The sequence below is a fragment of the Suncus etruscus genome, chromosome 1 (genome assembly GCF_024139225.1).
Source record: "Suncus etruscus isolate mSunEtr1 chromosome 1, mSunEtr1.pri.cur, whole genome shotgun sequence".
NCBI classification, from domain to species: Eukaryota; Metazoa; Chordata; class Mammalia; order Eulipotyphla; family Soricidae; genus Suncus; species Suncus etruscus.
In genome coordinates, this window is record NC_064848.1 from 99025969 (window position 1) to 99048332 (window position 22364).

The following is a 22364-nucleotide window of genomic DNA, read 5'->3' on the forward strand; positions in this document are numbered from 1 at the left end:
AGATTAGTAATACCTCATCAAGTAAATTTAGATGTAATACTATTCAGGAAGGAGACTGCAAATAATTGTAATTTGTCTGCAGCTATTTTAATAAGGAAAATAAATTAAAAAATGTTTAGCATAGAAAGCAATTTGAACAAAATACAATTTTCCCATAAGAAAATTAAACAATATTTTAATAATTCTGTCTAGATTAATGATTATTCATTTAATCCTAATATTCTGTAGACTTAAAAATGGTTCCCTAAGGAACTGTTGAGCAAACTGGAGGATGTCTCAGGGTAAGAAAAGCAAATAAACAGCTCTGTAGAGACCTACAGAGTTAAATGGAACCTCTGCTATTTATTAACTATTATTGTTCTGGATTGGAGAGATAGTACAGGGCTTATGTGCTTGCCTTGCAAAAGGCCAACCCAATTCAATTGATGGCACCACATAAAGTCCCTTGAGAAATATTGAAGTGATCCCTGAGCACAGAGCCAAGGAAAAACCTGAGTATCAAATAATCCTCACCACTTCACCCACAAATAACCTCTATTAATCCTTTTCATCTCCTAGAATGGCCTTTTAATTGCATGTCTCCAGGGTTAGGAACTATAGTTTACACCATAAAAAATAGTAAATTAATGATTGTTTTCGGGCCAGAGCAATAGCACAGTGGTAAGTGCCTTGCACATGACTGATCCAGGACAAACCTGGGTTCAATCCCAAGTCCCATATGGTCCCCCAAAGCCAGAAGTAACCCTTAGCTAGCATCACTGGGTTGGCCAAAAAAAAAACCAAAAAAGATTGATTTCATCTGTGTCATTTGATAGTATGAATAGTACCTTTGATACTGGCTAAGGTGCAAGAGAGGAAAACAGATGACAAGTACAAAATCAACACATTCCCTCTAACAAAAACAATACCAAGATTCTCAGGATTCATAATACATTAGAAAAATCATTTTGAGGTCAAATATGGCCATTTATCCCACTGATCAATATGCACATTTAAGCAAAATACTAATTTACAATTATTAATATGCAAATAAATGTATCTCTAACAAAATAAATAAGATCTTCTATGAGGTATCAGTACATATGTGCACTTGTAATTTTAGGTTCATTCTTTCTTTAATTGCTGCTCAATCACTTTCTACCATCAACTAATATTCAAATCCTTCTTCATCAAAGAGAACTGTTACCATGTACAACTCTTACTAAATGGCAATATAATTATTCTTCCTAAAAAATAATGTATAATTGCACATTTCTTTTTTATATGCTGAATAAGTGAAGCCCTATTTAACCTTCAGAAAAAATCCACTGAATTATGTTGAAACAAATTTGTGTGTGTTGCTGGTTTGAAAGTTTTTACATTTTTGTGTACCAATATGATTAACTACATTTCATGACTATAGAATAGCTTTTTAAAATAACAAAAAATTTTAATATTATGCAAAACATACCTAAATTTCAACAAAAATTGACTACAAATATCCATATACACATGACATTTGTGAAAATTTATTTAAGTCAATCATTAGTTTAGATGAGATCTCACTGAACAGATTTCAGCCTATCCACAGTTAATTTGCATTGTACTTCCAACAGAAGACAAGAAAACATGGCATGAGTAGAATGGCTTTTCTATGGCATCACCAAGCACCATTTATCTTCACATGACCGTCACCCGCTCTGGCGAAAGATGTGGAACTGTTCCTTGATTACCTTCTTCGAGAAATTGATTCTTTTCCCAGCCTTTTTTAATTTTTCTTAGCTTTTGACTCATACATGGAAGAAGCAAAATGATCTTACCCAGAATTACAATTGAAGGTAAAACAAGAGCAAGAACAAAGTTTGGTGGTATAAAACCGGTAGTGCTCTTCTTCGAAAGCCTGTTTCCATCCATAAATTAAAACGTGGAAAGTAGTTATGAGCAGAGCAACATAGCCGAGTGTAGACTTGGGGAAAAAGGAAGAAAACAGAACAAAACAGAATTATTCAAACTCATAAGTAAATCCAGCTAGCTATAGCGAACTCTTTTGACCTTTAAACTGCTGAGCTATTTTTTTGTTTACTATTACATTTCATATATGTATGAATTTTTAGAGAGGCTAGATCTGCATACATCTTATAATAACCTTAAAATAATTGCATGTGGAAATACAATAATGCTATATTACATTATATTGATGGATGTGCTATAATATTCCTTTCTGATAATTTACTCTGAAATCAGTTGTAAGTAATAGGTTTATTTCCTGCTATATGATTTCTGATAATATAACTATAAAAAGTCAGGATTTGGGGCCGGGTGGTGGCGCTGAAGGTAAGGTGCTTGCCTTGCTTGCGCTAGCCTTGGACGGACCGCGGTTCGATCCCCCGGTGTCCCATATGGTCCCCCAAGCCAGGAGCAACTTCTGAGCACATAGCCAGGAGTAACCCCTGAGCGTTACCGGGTGTGGCCCAAAAACCCAAAAAAAAAGTCAGGATTTATTTAAGGATATTAATAAACCATAAATGTTATAAAGCTTACCCACTTATTTGCCTTACCAAATAAAATCTCACTTACCTGAATAAAACTGAATTCCCTCCAGTTTAAAGCATTGCTCACTGAAGGGATGGCGGTGACTGCCAGCAAGGAAAGCAAACCAAGGCTCATTATACCAAAAGAAATGTACATTTCAATCCTCCAAACTTCTTCCTCATTCCAAGAGTTTTCAATGTTTGCATGAACCTAGCAAGAAAGCAAATATGAATTTACTTCATTTAATAGAACCATTAACTGGTTCAGCATAGAGTTGATTCTTACAATAAAATTTGTCATATCCTGACATAAGTTGCATTAATTTTACTGACTCTAATACCACTATTGGAATAATAGCACAGAGGGTAAGGCATTTGTTTTGCATGAGTCTAACCAGGGTTTGATCCCCGGCACACCATATGGTCTCCAAATCATAATGTATTTTATTCTAAAAGTGCTGCATACCTGTTGATAAGCCATATTGAGAAATAAATATCGCTCCGATCTTCTCATTGGTAAACAGAGACTGTAGACAACATGAACTGCAGCAAAGAAGAAACTTAGTAATCCAAGTTGTTTTCTACACTGTAGCCAGGTTTCCAGCCAAGGAGGAAATCTCCTATATTTGGTGCCATAGTAAAGTTGATAGGCAGATGCCAAAAGACCAGCCAGGTATACAAGGGACAGCAAAGTAATGGCAACTATGGGCAAGGTTTTATTCACAACCTCAATAGGAATTTTGTAAAAGTCACTCTGCTGATTTTTGGTATATGGATGTATCACATCTCTAAGGAAAGAATAAAGAAAAAAAAATATTGCCAGACTTATGGCTACCACCACTGGCCCTCTCCAGAGAGTAAAGAGTCGTAGAGGTAAATTTTCAATCTCTCTGGCTGATGATAATGATCCCAGGTCAACAGGAACAAAATTCAATTGTCTGGCAAGTTCAATAACCTGCTGTCGTGCTTGAATATTGTTGCTGCATATATAAACCTGCAGAAAAACACAAGATTCATCATTACTTTTAGCCTTTTTAAAAAACATCAAGGGTCACAATGGATAGGGCATTTGCCTTATACCCTTGTACTTGGTTTAATCCCTGGCAATCCACATGGTTCCTGGAGCACCATCAGGTGTGAACAAAAACCCCAAACTAATAAATAAATAAATAAATAAAAGCATCAGATGTTCTACTTAATCACCAATATTTTCTCAAATTTTATATCCAATAGCATTCATACAGAGATGAAATATTGAATACCTATCAGCAATAAAGGAGGAAGAAAGGATAGCTAGGAGGGAAAAAGACATTTAAAAAATTGTTTCTGAAGTGAGGAGAGACAAGTCACTCATGCCTTTTCTTAAATTAACTTGTTATAAAATCAATGATCCTGGGGCCGGGCGGTGGCGCTAAAGGTAAGGTGTCTGCCTTGCCAGCGCTAGCCTAGGACGGACCGCGGTTCGATCCCCGGTGTCCCATATGGTCCCCCAAGCCAGGAGCGACTTCTGAGCGCATAGCCAGGAGTAACCCCTGAGCGTCAAACGGGTGTGGCCCAAAAACCAAAAAAAAAAAAAAAAAAAAAAAAAATCAATGATCCAAATATTCTTTTTTCCCCACATTTTGGGAACAGAAATGTGTCCTGTCAAGGTTAAATATAAATATATATATATTTAGTAGTGCTCAGTGGTTATTTTGGCTCTGCACTCAGGAATCACTCCTAGCAGGCTAAGGGGAGAATATGAGAAGCCAGGGATTGAACCTTCTGTAGTCATATGCAAGACAAGTGCCCTACCTGCTGTGCTATTGTTCCGGCCCCCAAACATATATTTTCTGAAGCTCCTACATATAAAAAGATAATCAACTGAAAGTGTAAGAATTTACTTTGAGGATTATCTGTTTTAAGGACTGAACCTAAATTTTCCTTTTTTAATTTTATGAATGATAGGTTATAGGGCTGTTGACTGTGTATTCAATTTGGAAACAACTTGATTAAATTTTCTACTCAGGGCTAGAGAGATAGTATAATGGTTAGGGTAGGGCCCAGAGAGATAGCACAGCGGCGTTTGCCTTGCAAGCAGCTGATCCAGGACCAAAGGTGGTTGGTTCAAATCCTGGTGTCCCATATGGTCCCCTGTGCCTGCCAGGAGCTATTTCTGAGCAGCCAGCCAGGAGTAACCCCTGAGCAATGCCAGGTGTGGCCCAAAAACAAAAACAAATAATGGTTAGGGTAAACTGCCCCACCAAGATTGATCCCTGAGCAGAGACCCCAGACAATACAGGGTGAATCCACCACCCATCCCCCCAAAAAAACACTTTTCTTTATGGGGCTAGAAAATTATATAGAGGTCAAGGGTCTTGTCTTACAAACATCCAACCTGGGTTCTAACTCTGCTATCCCATATAATCATAACCTGCCAGGAGTGATACCTGCACACAGAACTGGGAATAAGCCCTGAGCACTGCCAAATGTGGCCCAAAAATTAATATCAAAATATTTTTTTACCACTCAAAGATTTCTGAGTGCAATATTCTTGAGTATCATTCCTAGGGATGGAACCAAGAATTTGGCTTTAAAATAATTTTAGAAGGGGCCAGAGTGATGGCACAATGGTTGGGCGTTTGTCTTGCATGCTGATGACACCAGGACAGACTGTGGTTCCATACCCCGATATCTCATATGGTCCCCCCAAGCCAGTGTGATTTCTGAGTGCATAGCCAGGAGTAACCTCTGAGCATCACCGGTTGTGGCCCACCCTCCCCAAATAAATAAATAAAATAAAATTGTTTTAGAGGGGCCAGAATGATAGCACAGAGGTAGGATGTTTGCCATGCATACTGTCAACCCTAGATGGATGCTGATTTGATTCCCCTGGCATTCCATATGGTCCTCCAGAGCCTGCCCAGGAGCTATTTTTGAGCATAGAGCCAGGAGTGACCCCTGAGCACTGCTGGGTAAATCTTATGGAAAAATAAATAGTTTTAGGTACAAAATTCCTACCAAATAAGAATTTAAAAATACCTACCCGTCGGCTGGCATCTTTAGTCCACATTGAAGTGCCCAAGCTGAGACCACATTAAATCCTTTGACAACCAAAGAATCAGGGAATAATGAAGCCAAATATTCAGGCATTAGATTCTGGATATTGGTTTATCTTCAAGTTATTGCTCACGTCAATCAGAATTTTACCCACAAGCAGATGTCTCAGGTCCCACAAGGACGGGTAATGTTCTCTATGTATAGCAACAAATATTATATTTGTTTTTGTTAAAGTATCTTCATGATTGGTTACATCTACTACATGAGGGAAAAATTCAGAAGCAAACTTAGGGTTTTCTGCTTCCAATGACCACGTGATAGCCACAATCGAATAAGTCTAATGGTCAGGATTTGGCCAAAATCCCCACTTCCAATGACACCTATGGTGACCTTTTTTGCATCTTTGATTCCATTGATACCATTAGGCAAAAAAGTTTCACTAAGGCTCTTAGGGCTTCCCATCATAGAGATTGATTCCATGATATGGATCCTTCCAAGGTTGCCAGGGACACTCTAGGAGAGAAAAGAGAATATTAATTATTACCAATTACCAAACACGAAAGTATTCTGAATATCAATGTTCTTTGTTCTGAAGGTAAGGCAACTATATATCCCAAGAAACAACATAAACTTAAAACCACCTCTTACCTATACTGTATAATAGGGGCCAAAGTGATAGCACAGTGGTAGGGCATTTGCTTTGTACGAACGAGCGCTGATCCAGGACAGACCTGGGTTCGATTCAGAAGCAAATTCTTTCTCTTTTTTTTTTTTTTGGTTTTGGGCCCACACCTGATGATGCTCAGGGGTTACTCCTGGCTATGTGCTCAGAAATAGCTTCTGGCTTGGGGGACCATACAGGATCCGGGGGATTGAACCGCAGTCTATCCTAGGTCCAGCCATTTGCAAGGCAAATGGCCTACTGCTGTGGCCCCATCAGCATAGCCAGGAGTAAACCCTGAGCATCACTGGGTGTGGCCCAAAACCAAAAATAAAATAAAATAAAATAAATATATTATATAATAATCAAAGTGTCACAAAGTTGATAGTTCAAGTGGATCTTCTTAAACTTCTTCCAAAAGGGGTGTGCAGGAATTACATGAGAATCTTGTAAAAATTTACATTTTGAATAAGGAATGAGGCAAAGCCCAATGTTCTGCATTTCTAATAAGGCAATGCACATACCCCTGGTTTAGAGACTCCTCTTTGAGCAGCAAGGTACTGCAGCATAAAAGAAGGAAAGAGTAAGTTGAGGCTGGAGCAATAGCACAGTGGTTAGGGTGTTTTGCTTTGCCGGGCGGCTGACCTAGATTCGATCCCAGCATCCCCGGGCCTGCGATGAATGATTTCTTTTTTTTTTAACCTTTATTGATTAACTGGTTGGTTAGTTGTTGGGCCACACCCAGCAGTGCTCAGGGACCATAATGGAAATGCGGGAATTGAACCGGGTACCCTTCCGGTCGGGTGCATGCAAGGCAAATGCCCTACTGCTCTGCTATCTCTCTAGCCCCTCCATGAGTGATTTCTGAGTGCAGAACCAGGAGTAACTTGAGCATCGATGGGTGTGGCCACCAAAAACAAAACAAAACAAAGATTGATGTTTTCACCCAGAACATCTTTTCAATCAGCTCAAACACATGTGGATTACCCAGCTTCTCAGCAGATCAGAGATAATCAGAAATGTCACTAAAAGTAGGAAAGCTTGTGATTTGATGGATATAGCTTATAAGACAGAGTAGGAAAACTATTAAGAAAAAAATAGGGGCCAGCAGCAATAGCGCAGTGTAGCTAGGCGTTTCCCTTGCAAGCGCTAACCCAGGACAAACCACGGTTCAATTCCCAGCATTCCATATGGTCCCCCAAGGCAGGAGTAATTCCTAATTGCCACTGGATGTGGCCCAATAAAGCAAAGAAACAAAACAAAAGAAAAAAACCATAACTTTGTAACTGAAAACTAGAGTCCTTTAAGGTGAATTCTATAATCTTCACTGTACTTAATTATTAAAACATAGTATGATGAAAAGAGCAAAATACAAATGCTGACATTTAAATCATACTTTAAAAAAACAAAGTTATCAAAATATAATAAAATACATAGACTTGTCATTCATCCTTTATTCAATGAGAACATACCATTGAGAAACATAATGCCTTTTAAAACACAGCCAACCTGGGTTCTATCCCCAGCACTCCATATGGTTCCCCTGAGCACTACCAGGCATAATTTCATAAAAGCAGAGCCAGGAGTAATCCCTGAGCAGTCCTGGGTGTGTTCATCTCCCCCCCCCCCCCCCCAAATGGGGCTAGAGAGTTAGCACAATATTGGATACTTGCTTTGCATATGGCCAACCCAAGTTTGATCTCTGACAATACTGTACCTGACGATTCCTCGAGTGCTGAGTCTGGAGTAAGTGTGAATCACTGCTGGGTATAACCCTCCCCCTCTTTCCAAAAAACCAATAAAAGATTAATTTGCAATGTGACAAAGTGATATCACATTTGAGGTCAGAATGATAGTGCAGAGGGTATGGTGCTTGCCTTGCAATGTTCTTAATGAGATTTTGATTCTCAGGATCTTATATAGTCCCCTAAGTCTGCCAGGATTAATTTCTTTTTCTTTTCTTTCTTTTTTTTTTTTTTTTTTTTTTTGGTTTTTGGGTTTACACCCGGCAGGCACTCTAGGGGTTACTCCTGGCTCTACACTCAAATCAATCCTAGCAGGCTCAGAAGAGAATATGGATGCGGATTTGAACCACCGTCCTTCTGCATGCAAGGCCAAACTCTTTATCTACCTCCCACTCTATCTCTCCCCAGCCCCAGCCAGGAATAATTTCTTGAATGCAGAGCCAGGAGTAACCCCTGATGCTTCTGTTGTGCCCCGCTTTAAAAAAAAAAAATCCAACAGCCATAATCTATAACACCATTAACCTACCAGGTTAGGTATAACCGGGACATCAGACTGCATAAACTACTATAACATTTCCAGAAACTTTGAAGGGGCAGAACAATTAGCACAGCAGGTAGGGCAACTGCCTTGCACATGGCTGACCAGGGTTCAATACCCTGCATCCCATATAGTCCCCTGAACCTGCCAGGAGTAATTTCTGAGCGTAGAGCCAGGAGTAAACCCTGAGTGCCACTGGGTGTGGCCCCCAAACAGACAGAAACTCTGATATCTGTTTAGAAATAAAGTCTACAACTAAAGATTATGATTCTGATCCATCTACCTTCTATTCCCAAATGATCCAGCTATCAAGAATCTTACTACTGAGTCCTTTTCTAATTTATTTTTTGCCACCTTCAGGTAGAGCTCAGAGTTATTCCTGCTGAGCTCAGGAATCACTCTTGGTGGGCCTTGGGGGACCATACAGGAATTGTAGGCAGAGTAGGCCTCAGGTAAGGCAAGCACTTACCTGCAGTACTCCAGCCCCATCTTACTGAATCTTATCCCCAGGCTTTAGCTAAGTAAGACACTTCAAAGGCACAGAATAGGCCCCTCCTTTCTAAGCTATATAGTTAACTTGATGGGTTAAATTACGAATTCTTATGAGTATAACTCATATGTAGCAATAAAAAAAGCTTTATCTTGAAATAAAGCAATTTTAAGTGTACAAATAAAGGATTTTCATTAAAAGTTACTGTCATACAATCATTGTCACAATCCAATTTTAGAACATTTTATCTGCTGTAACTGCCTAATACTCAAATTTTAACACAATTGTTTGAGAGAAAACACACCTCTGAAAAATATTCCCTACTTCCTTTTCATGCCTGGAGTGTGACCACAGGCAGCAGCACCCTGCTGCTAGCTACAATCACAGCAGGTTCCCACTATGCAACCAGAACTGCTACAACCACAGAATAGCAATTTTTCCACACTAAGCAGTGGTTCTCAACCCTAGTCAGACATTGGAATGACTTTGAGTAACTTTGTAATAATGGAAAATACTAGGGAGAGGACAGTTGTATGCCAGAGTCCGCAGAAGGCTTAGATTCGTCATGGCTGGTGCTAGTCAGTTGCTGAGATTATCAAGTAATGTAGGACAAAAAGCTCTAGAGTGTAGGAAGCTACATAAACATGCATCAAGTTTTTTTCCCCTTGTCCACTGTGGAGTGGAATCAGAAAGTTGAATCACTCATATCTTTGCAATATCCTCTTTCTTTCTGAAACGGCAGAACCATTTCTTTTTTTTTTTGGTTTTTGGGCCACACCCTGTGGTGCTCAGGGGTTACTCCTGGCTGTCTGCTCAGAAATAGCTCCTGGCAGGCACGGGGGGACCATATGGGACACCAGGATTCGAACCAACCACCTTTGGTTCTGGATTGGCTGCTTGCAAGGCAAACGCCACTGTGCTATCTCCTCTGGGCCCCAGAACCATTTCTTAATAAGTCTACCATAGGCTGGTCCGAGTATAGTGGTGTTTACAATTAATTGGATCACAGCCAGTTACAGATTTCTTTGTTTCCTTCTCCACTCCCACTGCATTCACTTGACTAGCCATAAATAAAAAAATAAATAAATAAATAAATAAATAAATAAATAAGAAGTCTACTATATCTACTACCCCTGTCAACCATGAAAAGTGAATAGCAGGAACTGGATGCTGGATGCTGAAAGGGGATAGATGACATGCATGGCACCCCTTCATTAACAGTAGTGCAAACCAGTGTCAAAAAAGTGAGAGTGTGCATTGTGTGTGTGAGACAGAGACTGAAAGTGAGAGAAAGAATGAGAGAGGGACGAGAGAATGTGGGTGAGAGAGAGAAAAAAAAGAGAGAGAAGAGAGAAGTAAAATGTAAAATGCCTGTCCCAGAAGCAGGCAGTGGAGGGAAAGAGGAGGAAAGAGGCATTAGGAAGGGTGAGAGGGAAACTGGGACACTGGTGGTGGGAAGTGACCCAAATACCCTCAGCCAGAACAAAATCATAGCTTATTTTTTTTTCTTTTGGGATCACACCCAAACGTTGCTCAGGGCATATTTCTGTGCAATCCAAATCTTACCTGGTTGTCTATAGGCAAGACAAGCACTTTTTCTGCCTGTCTATCACTCCAGCCAAAACTGTGAGAGATAGCATGAAGGTAGGGCATTTGCCTTGCAGGCAGAAGGGACAGTGGCTCGAATCCCGGCATCCCATATGGTCCCCCGAGCATGACAGGAGTGATATCTGAGCGTAGAGCCAGGAGTAACTCCTAAGTGCTGAGCTGGGTGTGACCCAAAACAAACCACACACACACACATACACACACACACACAGAAAAGAACTACAGCTACTTTCCCTTTTTCTTCCATTCTGCCCACACCTGGCAGTACTTAGGACTTACTCCTGGCTCTGCTCCAGGGCATTACTCCTGGTAGGTTCAGAGACTATAAGGGGGCCAGGAATAACAGGTAAACCATGTTAAAGGCCATCACCCTACCCACTATCACTCTGGCTCCCAAATAATTTTCCTGACCAGAACTTTGAAAGTCCGAATGAGCTAGTTAGCTAGCCTCTGCTCAGCTCTCCAATTAACAGTTTAATAAATCTGACCCTAGTCTCCTTTTCTAAAAAAAAAAAAATAGATACTTTCTTGTCTTGGGAATTTTTCACATGCTGTTATCTCTTCAGTAGAATGATTCACTATGGTACTCTTTTTTTTTTCTTTTTCTTCTTTTTTTTGGTTTTTCGGGCCACACCCGTTTGATGCTCAGCGGGTTACTCCTGGCCTAAATGCTCAGAAATCGCCCCTGGCTTGGGGGGACCATATGGGACGCCGGGGGATCAAACCACGGTCCTTTCCTCGGCTAGCGCTTGCAAGGCAAACACCTTACCTCTAGAGCTACCTCGCCGGCCCCCACTATGGGTATCTTATGTGAACTTTTCAGTTCTTGTTAAGTATTTTGGTAATTATTGTATGTAACTGTTTTTGCTGTCTTCCCACTCCTGTCCCCCATACACCAGGGTTAACTTGAGGGTAGAACAGTATCTTGGACATCACTGCCTCATCATACTAACAATTCGTAAATAAGCATTCAGTAAAGTTTCTGTTACTGAATATAAATTGTCAAGACCCAAATGGATGTAATGAGTCTTCAAGTGAAATCCTCCCTTTTACTAATCAAGACACATGGAACCAAAGGAGGTAAGAGATGTCAATATCATGCTCATCTCAGTATGGTTTGTTGCTTAGTGAGTACAGCAGAAGCTATTGATATCCTGACTGCATCCTGTATCAAAGTTGCAGTTCTAAAACTGTAAACTCTTGTCCTTTATTTCTCTAATCTTCTGGGCCTCAGAATTACCCCCTGGAGGGCTTGGGGGGAACCATTGATATCTGTTGGCCCTGTGCAAGGCAAATACCCTACCTGCTGTACTCTCTCCAGGCACTCTGTAATCTTTCTAACTCATTTAGGATTCTTCTTCAAATTTGTGGAGCTGGAGAGATTCCTGAATGCAGTAATTGAACTTGTTTGGTACTGTGCATAACAGCACAAACTGTTATGGAACATGCTTGCCAGGCACCCCTGACTGGAGTTTATATTCCTGGCACTATGAAGTGATAGTTACCACTGGATATTATACTTAGTTTGCACAGTTGGACCCAAGTTCAGTCCCTGGTGCCCCATATGAGAAATCCTTGAGTCCAGAGCTAGGATAGGCACCATGGAGTGTGGTCTCTCTCTCCCTCTCTCTCTCTCTCTCTCTCTCTCTCTCTCTCTCTCTCTCTCTCTCTCTTTCTCTCTCTCTGTTTCTGCCTCTGCCTCTGTCTCTCTCTCTCTGTCTCTCTGTCTCTCTGTCTCTCTGTCTCTCTCTCTCTCTCTCTCTCTCTCTCTCTCTCTCACACACACACACACACCACACACACAACAACACACACACACATACTCTCAGCATCCAACTCAGCATGAAGGATGCTCTCCAAGTAGCCCCCCTGGATGTGACCCTGTTGTCACAAAGCACTGTAAGGCTGGAGTAGTAGTGAATCCTCAGGCCCTTGCATAGAACAGTAACAGGTTAGATGAGAATGGAAGGTGAAGGCTTCAAACTCCAGAACATCACTTGGGACCCCTGCCCTGCATTCACCCTTCATCTCTAATATTTTAGAATATAATTAATTTCATACACTACATGTAGAGTTTCAATGTCACCAATATAGAAAAAGAAAACTGATAGCTTTTAATTTCCCTTTCTGTTCAATTACCTTCAATTTAACACTGATACTGCTCATCCCATCACCAACCGCTAAAACTGCCTAAGCAAACTACAGCCATCCCAATTATATGTCTAAATAGCCTGCAATATAAATATACTATATGAGGTATTTTTCTTCTACAAACAATTTTTAAACTTTTAAACAAATGATGCAGGAGGGGCCAGATATAGCATGTTGGTAAGAGCATTGACTTGCATGCAGCTGTCCCAGGAAGATCCGGTTCCTTTCCTGGCATCCCATTAGGTCTCCCAGCCTGCTAGAGGTGATTTCCTGAGTGCAGAGCCCAGGGAGTAACCGCTGAAGCACCACAGGGTGTGGCCCAAAAACCAATCAATCAATAAGTTTTAAAAAATTTAAAAATAAAAGAAATTGTGCAGGGGTCAGAGCAATAGTACAAGTAGACATTTGCTTACGTGCTGCCGACCCAAGTTCTATCCTTGGCACCATTTGGAATTCCATTTGGAATTCTGTGCAAGATATGAGACACCGGGGCAAGGCATGGCCCAAAACAAAAAGTAGGAAATACAGAATCAAAGAAAAAAACACCCCTTGAGGTGGGGGGAGGGGAGTGAGAACACAATGATTAAGGGATGGTAAGACTAGAAATAATCTTTGTTTTGTTTTGGGGCCACACCCAGCAGGCTCAGGGCTCACTCCTAGGTCTGTGTTCTGGAATAATTCCTGGAGGGCCCTGGGAGGTGCTAGAAACCCAGCGGGGAATGCATGCCAAGAGACCATCATTGTACTAACCTTGGGGCCTTTCTAATCTGAAAATCTTAAACTTGGTTATATAGTAGGATTAGGTCAGGCACTAGGACGGAGGTAGGGGAAAACAATATTCCCCTCCTCTCAATTTCCGCTATAGTAATGATTGACAATTAATCCTGGCCTGAAACAAGTTTTTCTATTTAATAAATTAGCTGCCTGAGGAGTTCAAACCTTCTTCCATGGGGTGGAGAAAAATAGAAATCTCACAAGAAATACTCTACATCTTTCTGCTCTATTTTAAGCGCGGATTTTGAGGGCATAATTTTCAACAAGTTTTAGCGAGACTGAAACAGGGCTCAAAAATAATTTAGGACACCCAGAGTAAAAAGTAAATTACCTTCTGACATTATAATAGCTTAAAGACAACCCACGGGCAATCGACCAAACTGCCCTGGGAGACATTATAATGGCCCTAAGCACATAATTAGGGAAGAGAACAGTTACCTGTGTCCCCCACCCCCAAAGGCAAGATCTTCCAGGAAAGGGCAAGCATACTCTTGGGGAGCCTGAGGGGACTGCGCCGCTTTTCCTTTGGGAATCCACTTACCTGGGAGGAGATCCGTCCTGCCGGGGGGAAGGGGGGGTCCTTTTCTCCTGGGGCCCAACCTTGAGAATTTCGGGAGCCAGGCAAAAGGGGGTGGGCCCCCCCAATGAGATCCTTCTTCCCACCTTTCCTACTCCACACCTCCTCGAGGTGCTAGGAGCCTCAGGAAGCCCCAGGAGGCAGGTCGCCCGCAGAGGGCGCGGGAGCCCCCGGAGGAGGGATGCAGTAGCGCGGGGTGCCGACAGCATCTGGGCTCCCCCTCAACCTCCCCGCTGCACCTGGTCGCACGCCCCGCACGCCCCTTCGCCACTCACCTTCGCGCCCTCTGCGCCGGGCCTGGGGAATGAACGAGCCTGGCAGCTGTCCCGGCGTAGCGTCGACTCTCCGGCCGGCCGGTGCTCGGGCCCGGGGCCTAGGGACCGACTGCGCCTGGGGCCACCCCGTGGCTGCAGGGGAGCCGGCGCCGGCGATTGTGCTCCGGCAGCAGCTGCTTCCCCGCCTCGCCGGGCCGGCTGGCTTATAACGGGGAGGAGCGGAGGGTGGGACGGGGGCGGGCCCTAGCGGTGACGCGCCCACCCGGAGCCCAGCGCAGCGACCCAGCGGGCAGATCTGGGGCGCTGCGTTAACCCGCCACCCCCCCCCCAAGGAAATATGAGGGGAGTCCGGAGAGTGTAGAGGGGCTCAGAGCCCTGCAGCTACAGAGTCACTTCCCCGACTCACCCCAAAGGTGGGAGCAGTCTGAGTAACCTAACATTGTTATTTGCTGGCCCCAGACCGCTTCTGCAGGGCTTCTTCGCGGAATTCTTTTTTGAAATCAAGCCGCTTTTTTTTTTTTTAAGTCCCTTCTTCCACTACTTTTGAATAGCATGTTCATTTTTGCACTCTTCGCTTCCACCTTAGCTCCGCCCCGCCTCCCTGTCCCCCTGCGGCGGCCGAGTTCTTCCTGGACGAGTCTGCAAGAACGCGTATTTTCTGCTGCACGCGCTCTTTCCTTCACCTCTACCCCTTGCGACTTATCATTGGGCAGGACTTTGACCTGAAAATAAAAGTGTTCAAACGAGCCCTTTTATGAACCACATCTGGCATCTCTAGCGCAGTCGGAGACCCCCACAGCTCGCTCTCCTAGATGCGTCGGCTGGCTATGACCTTCACTCTCTAGCTGGCGCTGCACAAACTTGGGGTATCCGAGAAAGGCGCCCTTAGACACAAGACTTGGGTAGACAGTCTTTTCAGGGGAGCCACTTAACTCCCCACTCGCCTCTGTGGCCTTGGGAGTTCACCTTTGTCTCTGAACTCTGTAAATGTTCTCCCTGCAGATTGCCAAACCATCAGATATCCTCTTTCTTCTGTGTCGAAGAGGCAAGAGAACATTCTCAGATATAAAATTAATCTATTAAAAACTCTTTGAACTGGGGAGATTTAAAAATTGGGTTAGTATGTTTCCATTTCAGTAAATTAAGTTTGAGAAATTATCTCCAGGTGATTTATCCGGGAGTGGGGGTGGACTTGGGTAACTAAGAAGGGGTCTTGGGTCGAGCTTTGGACACTGCACTTTCCCCTCCTCTGGTCCATGGGGATTACCTTTGCAAAGTCTGCTTTGGAAATATCTGTTGATTTCACCTGTATCTCTTCCCCTCTTGCTAAATAGATTTAAGGATTGTGGGTTTTTTTGGGGGGGGAGGGGGAGGTTTGTAGGGGTATGGGTAAAGAACAGGGAGATTACAGCCAGAGTGCTTAGGACTGACTTCAGACTGAAGGACCACTCCTATCAGTGCAGCTGCTTGCAAAACCATAGTCCAGCAGGTAGGAGGGTATTTGCCTTATATGGAGGTCGACCTGGTTCTTCCTTGGCACCCCATGGAGTCCCCTTTAGCACTCCAGGAGTGATCTGAGAGCAGAGCCAAGAATAACCCCCAACACCACAGGGTGTGTCCCAAAACCAACTAACCAACAAACAAAAGCAAAGTGATTGTCTAACCCCTGTACTATCTCTCTGGCCTTTTAAAGTTTAGGAGTAAGCTACTTTTTGTTTGTTTGTTTGTTTGTTTTTGGGTCACACCCGCAGCGCTCAGGGTTACTTTTGTCTCTACGCTCAGAAATTGCCCCCTGGCAGGCACGGGGGTGGGGAACCATATGGGATGCCGGGATTCGAACCACCGTCCTTCTGCATGCAAGGCAAGCGCCTTACCTCCATGCTATCTCTCCGGCCCCAATAAGCTACTTTTTTAATGGATGGGGGCATTGACAGATGGAAGAAAAGTCTTTCAATTTTTTGGTAACTAGGGAAATTAATTTTTGGTTTCGTTTTTGCCCACACCAGATGTGCCCAGGACATACTCCAGATTCTTCTACATTCAGAGATCACTCCTGGCAGGCTTACAGTGCTGGGATCAAACCCAGGTCAGCCATATGCAAGACAAACACCTATCCATTGTACTACTGGTCCCCCCCTCAAATAAATACTTTTTTATTATTCACCACACACAAGATTTTTCACATAGTTGCTTTAGCAGTTTTTAGTGGGCACTTCTAGATTTTTAGTGGGCACTTCTAGAAAAATAGGAATCTTAATTTAAAAAGTGCTCAGCTTAAATGAAAAAGAGTATATGATTTTCACAAAAGGACCAAAAAAAAAAAAAGACAGCATTTATTTTATTTTGAGGGGTGGGCCACACGCTGCGGCGCTCAGGAGTTACTCCTGGCTCTACGCTCAGAAATCACTCCTGGTTGGGGCCGGCGAGGTGGCGCTAGAGGTAAGGTGTTTGCCTTGCAAGAGCTAGCCAAGGAAAAATCGCGACTACGGTGCGATCCCCGGCGTCCCATATGGTCCCCACAAGCCAGGGGCAATTTCTGAGCGCTTAGCCAGGAGTAACAAAAAAAAAAAAAAGGGGGGGGCCGGGCGGTGGCACTAAAGGTAAGGTGCCTGCTTTGCCTGTGCTAGCCTTGGACGGACCGCGGTTCGATCCCCCGGTGTCCCATATGGTCCCCCAAGCCAGGAGCAACTTCTGAGCGCATAGCCAGGAGTAACCCCTGAGCGTTACCGGGTGTGGCCCAAAAACCAAAAGAAAAAAAAAAAAGAAATCTCTCCTGGCAGGCTCGGGGGACCATACAGGATGCCCGGATTCGAACCACTGTCCTTCTGCATGCAAGGCAAACGCCCTACTTCCATGATATCTCTCCGGCCCGCCAATCACTTTCAAGCAATATAAGTATTTGTGTATGGGCCCGGAGAGATAGCACAGCGGCCTTTGCCTTGCAAGCAGCCAATCCAGGACCAAAGGTGGTTGGTTCGAATCCCGTGTCCCATATGTTCCCCGTGACAGCCAGGAGCTATTTCTGAGCAGACAGCCAGGGAGAAAACTCCTGACCACCGCCGGGTGTGGCCCAAAAACCAAAAAAAAAGAGTATTTGTGTATATATATGTACATATATATATATATATATATATATACACACACACACACATAATATATATACATACGTGTGTGTATATATAGGCTAGCCAAATATTGTAAATATTTTTAAAAACCTGGAGCTGAGAGATAGGTCTAGAGGTTAAAGCTGATTTTTTATCCCCAAGACTTCAGGTGGTCCTAGAAGCAGCCAGAACTTCTGGTCCCAAACCAGGACATTTTTGAGAACTTTTTTGATTTTTGAGAACTGTCTGCAGAGATTAGTATATATATAAAACATATATATATATTATATATAGGGGGCCAGAGATAGTATGGAGGTAGGGCATTTGCTTTGCATGCAGAAGGATAGGTGGTTCAAATCCCGGCATCCCATATGGTCCCCCGAGCTTGCCAGGGAGCGATTTCTGAGCATAAAGCCAGGAGTAGCTCCTGCGCCCTGCCGGGGTGTGACCCAAAAAACCCCACACCAAAGCAAACCAAGCAAAAAAAAACAAACAAACAAACAAAAAAAAACAAACAAGAAAAATAAAAGAAAACTAGCTCAGAAGGTAAAGTACTCTTAAAGCAGGCTTTAACTATCTTTTTCAGGCTTTAACTAATCCCTTTAATTCATCCTAAAAAAGAGATTAAGCAACAACTAGATCAGAAGGTAATATGTTTTTGTTTTTTTGGTTTTTTTGGGTTTTTTTTGGTTTTTGGGCCACACCCAGTACGCTCAGGGTTATTCCTGGCTATGTGCTCAGAAGTTGCTCCTGGCATTGGGGGACCATATGGGACACCGGGGGATCGAACCGCGGTCCCGTCCAAGGCTAGCGAAGGCAAGGCAGGCCACCTTACCTTTAGCGCCACCGCCCGGCCCCAAGGTAATATGTTTTTTCATGAAATTATTAAAATGGCATCTGTCTTTTATGAAGATCTCATGTCACTTAATGTGTTAGGAAAAAAACCCTACATGGTGATGTACCAATACATGATTCCTTTGAGCTTATTCCAAGGAAGTTGTCATTTTTCTTGCTGTGTTTTACTTTGGGAGCTTCGGAGTAAAAACATTTCGCAAGATTTTCCAGGTCATGACTTGCTCTCTGAGAAATCTCTTTAGTTCCGTGAAGTAGTAATTGATTCCACTGAAGCACAGCAATAATTTATAAAATGGATCTCTAGTGGCCTGGAGGTGTTAACATTTTTTCCTTTGAAATTATTATACAATTGAATCATGTAGAGTAGTAATTTCCAAATTGTGTAACTTCAAGTACTAGTCCCTTCAGATGCTCTTTTGCAATTCATTCACCACAAAAATATTTGAGTTCCAAGATGTCCTGCCTTGCACGCGCTAACCTAGGATGAACCATGGTTTGATCCCATATGGTTCCCCAAGCCAGGAGCAATTTCTGAGTGACAGCGGTTGAGGCCCAAAAACAAAACAAAACAAAAAAAAAAATAGCAACAGATACAGATTTATATACCTGTTCTTATAGATTTTGTTTGGTGAGTTAAGTAAATATATAAGTAAGGAAGTATAAATAATGGTTCAAACAAAAATTTGTGTTAATTATAAGTCCTTATACTGATAATCCATTTCAATAAAATAAAGTTAAATTTTTTCATTGAATTAAATAAAATTACCTTACTTTGCTGATGTGCATTCACTATATTTTAAAAGATTTATAAATACATATAATCTGAGATTAGTGTGGGCTTCCTTTTCCCCAACTAATTGTTTATAGTACCAACTGAATGATCAGAACCACCCACACTTGGAATGGGCAGGTAGAGGAGTCTGCTTGGGAGGAGAGAGGGATTAAGAAGGAGAGTTAGAGAGAGAAGTGTGGCAGAAGTGAGAATCAACAGTGAGATTCAACAGAGAGATTCAAGCATCAGCAATTCAGCAACAGATTCAGCATCAGCAAAGCAGCAGCAGCAAAGAAGCAGCAGCAGTATCATCAGTAAAGGGAGTTAGTCAGCAAGGAAGCCTGAGAAAAGCAGCTGAAAAGGAGACAGAGGCCAGAGAGCCAGAAGTAGAGAAGTAGCTGCTAGAAAAGGCTTAGCATAGAACCAAGTGAGAAAATGTAGATGTTAGGTTAGGACCGTGAAATAAAGCTGGCTGACTCCTGGAACTTCATCTGACTGCTTTAATGAATCTCTCCACCCTCATCCTGCAACCTTCAGACCTGCCAGGCTATAGGGGGCAGCAGGAGCCAGGTCAAGCCCAGAAAGACCTCCACCAGAAAGACCAACACACACACACACACACCACACACACACACACACACACACCAACACACACTACACACACACACACACACACACACCCACTTCCCCAAAGAAGAGAGTTTACAAAAAAACTCCCAAGAGCCACTTGACAGGGGTTTTGGGTGGTAATTCACTTTATTTTAGGTGGGAATTGGATTATAGTGTGTCTCAACCAATCAGGTTAGGGAAAGTAGGGTGTGAGCTCTGTATGTTTAGGGGATTAAAACAAGGTGTGTGCCCTGTGTTTAGGGGATTAGGAAAACAGGGCATAGGGGATTAGGAAAAAACAGGGTGTATGCTCTATATGAGTTTTAGCAATAAATGATCAATAAAAACATGGGGAATAAAGATCAACATTATTAGACCTTACTGAAATGCAAATCAATTGCCTAAAAATAGATGCGTCAAAGAACTGGAGTGGACTGCATACTAACTCATTACATGGGTACTCCATATAAAGGATGGACTTTGCAAGTGGTAACCATGGATTGAATTCTGCAGCACTTCACAATACTCCAAGCACAGCCAGGAGTGATTCAGAGTACTGTGTTAAGAGTAGGCCCCAGCCGGTGTGGTGGCGCTAGAGGTAAGGTGTCTGACTTGCCAGCGCTAGCCTAGGACGAACCGCAGTTCAATCCCCTGGGGTCCCGTATGGTTCCCCAAACCAGGAGCGACTTCTGAGTGCTGAGCACGTAGCCAGGAGTAACCCCTGAGCGTCACCGGGTGTGGCCCAAAAACCAAAAAAAAAAAAAAAAAAAAAAGAGTAGGGCCCCAGAACTCACAAAGAAGTATCAGCATATCAAGTACTAAAAATGTACCAGAGAGATTACGATAGCACATGTGGTAAGGTGTTTGCCTTACACATGGATGACCTGGTATTCCATACAATCTTCCAAGTGATTTTGAGCACAGACCCAGGATTAACCCCCTAGCACTGCCTGGTTGTGGACCAAAAACAAAACAAAACAAAACAAAAAAAGCTTGACATGGGACTAGATTGATAGTCAGAGAATAAGGCACTTGCTTTGTACATAGCTGACCCTGGATTTGACCCTCAGCAACCCCTGTGGTGCACTTAGCACTACCAGTAGTAATAATGCCTGAGTGCAGAGGAGTAACCCCTGAACATCACCGGGTATGGTCCCCAAAACCAAAAAATAGCTCAATACTTCTGCTCTAGTTATATTCTTCAGAGAACTGAAACATCTAGTAAAAAAATTTTGCTCAAATACTCATTGCAGCATTGTTTATGATATCTCAAAAGCAGAAACAATCTAGATCTTTATAATTGATGAATGCATAATGAAATGGATAGCCATATTATAGGTATTATTCAGAAAGCCTTTTTATGCAGATGATGAAGAACAAATGAATCAGGAAAAATTGTGCTAAGTCACAAATAATACCCAGCACCAAAGGGTCCCACACAACATCCTCCTCAGACCCTTAAACTGAATCAGCAGTCTGGATGACCAATAATTGATAATCACTCTGAGGGGCAACCAGGGCTTCTGAGCATCACACACACACACACACACACACACACACACACACACACACACACACATATGGTACTAAACTGAGGTTGCTGGATTAAAAAGCTCATAGAACAGGTACAGATCAATGTTTTTGTTTAAAATCCTGTAGTTTTACTGTTACTGAGAAAAAGAAAATGCCCACTGTCCATACTGAAACATAGTGTGTCTAAAACCTAATTATGGGGGGTGCCGGAGAGATAGCATGGAGGTAAGGCGTTTGCCTTTCATGCAGAAGGTCAATGGTTCGAATCCCGGCATCCCACATGGTCCCATAAGCATGCCAGGAGGGATTTCTGAGCATAGAGCCAGAGTAACCCCTGAGTGCTGCTAGGTGTGACCTAAAAAACCAAAAACCAAACCAAAACAAAACAAAACAAAAAACCTATTATGAACAACTTTGTACAAACATGATGCTTTAGTAAAATGAAAAATAATAATAGAGGTAGAGATAAAGAGCCTGGCATTTTGAAAAAAGATAGTGAAGAAATTTAGTGGTAGGTTGTGGTCACTACTCTGATGAAATATCAAAAAGATATTCTCTATGTTTCTCCATACAATTAAAAAAAACTACAGCCATTAGTCATTTACCCCAGTAGACTATCTTCTTCTGCTTTATTTATTTATTTATTTATTTATTTATTTATTTATTTATTTATTTATTTATTTATTGGTTTTTGGGTCACGCCCGGCAGCACTCAGGGTTACTCCTGTCTCTATGCTCAGAAATCGCTCCTGGCAGGCTCACGGTGCTGGGATTCGAACCACTGTCCTTCTGCGTGCAAGGCAAATGCCCTACCTTCATGCTATCTCTCCAGCCCCTGTTTTATTTATTTTATGGTGCCCTACCCCCCTGGTGTCATCATTCTGACCATTCTGGGTATTTTGGGGGGGGGGGGTTGTTTCTAATTTCTTTTTTTTTTTTTTTTTTTTTTGGTTTTTGGGCCACACCCGGTAATGCTCAGGGGTTACTCCTGGCTATGTGCTCAGAAGTTGCTCCTGGCTTGGGGGACCATATGGGACACCGGGGGATCGAACCGCGGTCCGTCCAAGGCTAGCGAAGGCAAGGCAAGCACCTTACCTTTAGCACCACCACTCGGTCCCCCTCG

At 42.6% G+C, this 22364-nt stretch overlaps 1 protein-coding gene across 1 annotated transcript; it reads right to left on the reverse strand.

Annotated features, from left to right (window-relative positions):
- Positions 1 to 1492: 1492 nt before the first annotated feature.
- Positions 1493 to 14512, reverse strand: STEAP2 (STEAP2 metalloreductase). Its single transcript, XM_049769003.1, is given in 10 exon segments — positions 1493 to 1849; positions 1851 to 1945; positions 2557 to 2721; positions 2977 to 3504; positions 5536 to 5555; positions 5558 to 5636; positions 5638 to 5844; positions 5846 to 5875; positions 5877 to 6062; positions 14369 to 14512. Coding segments are annotated over 9 exon segments (1467 nt in total). The 5' UTR covers positions 6030 to 6062; positions 14369 to 14512; the 3' UTR covers positions 1493 to 1659.
- Positions 14513 to 22364: the final 7852 nt, after the last annotated feature.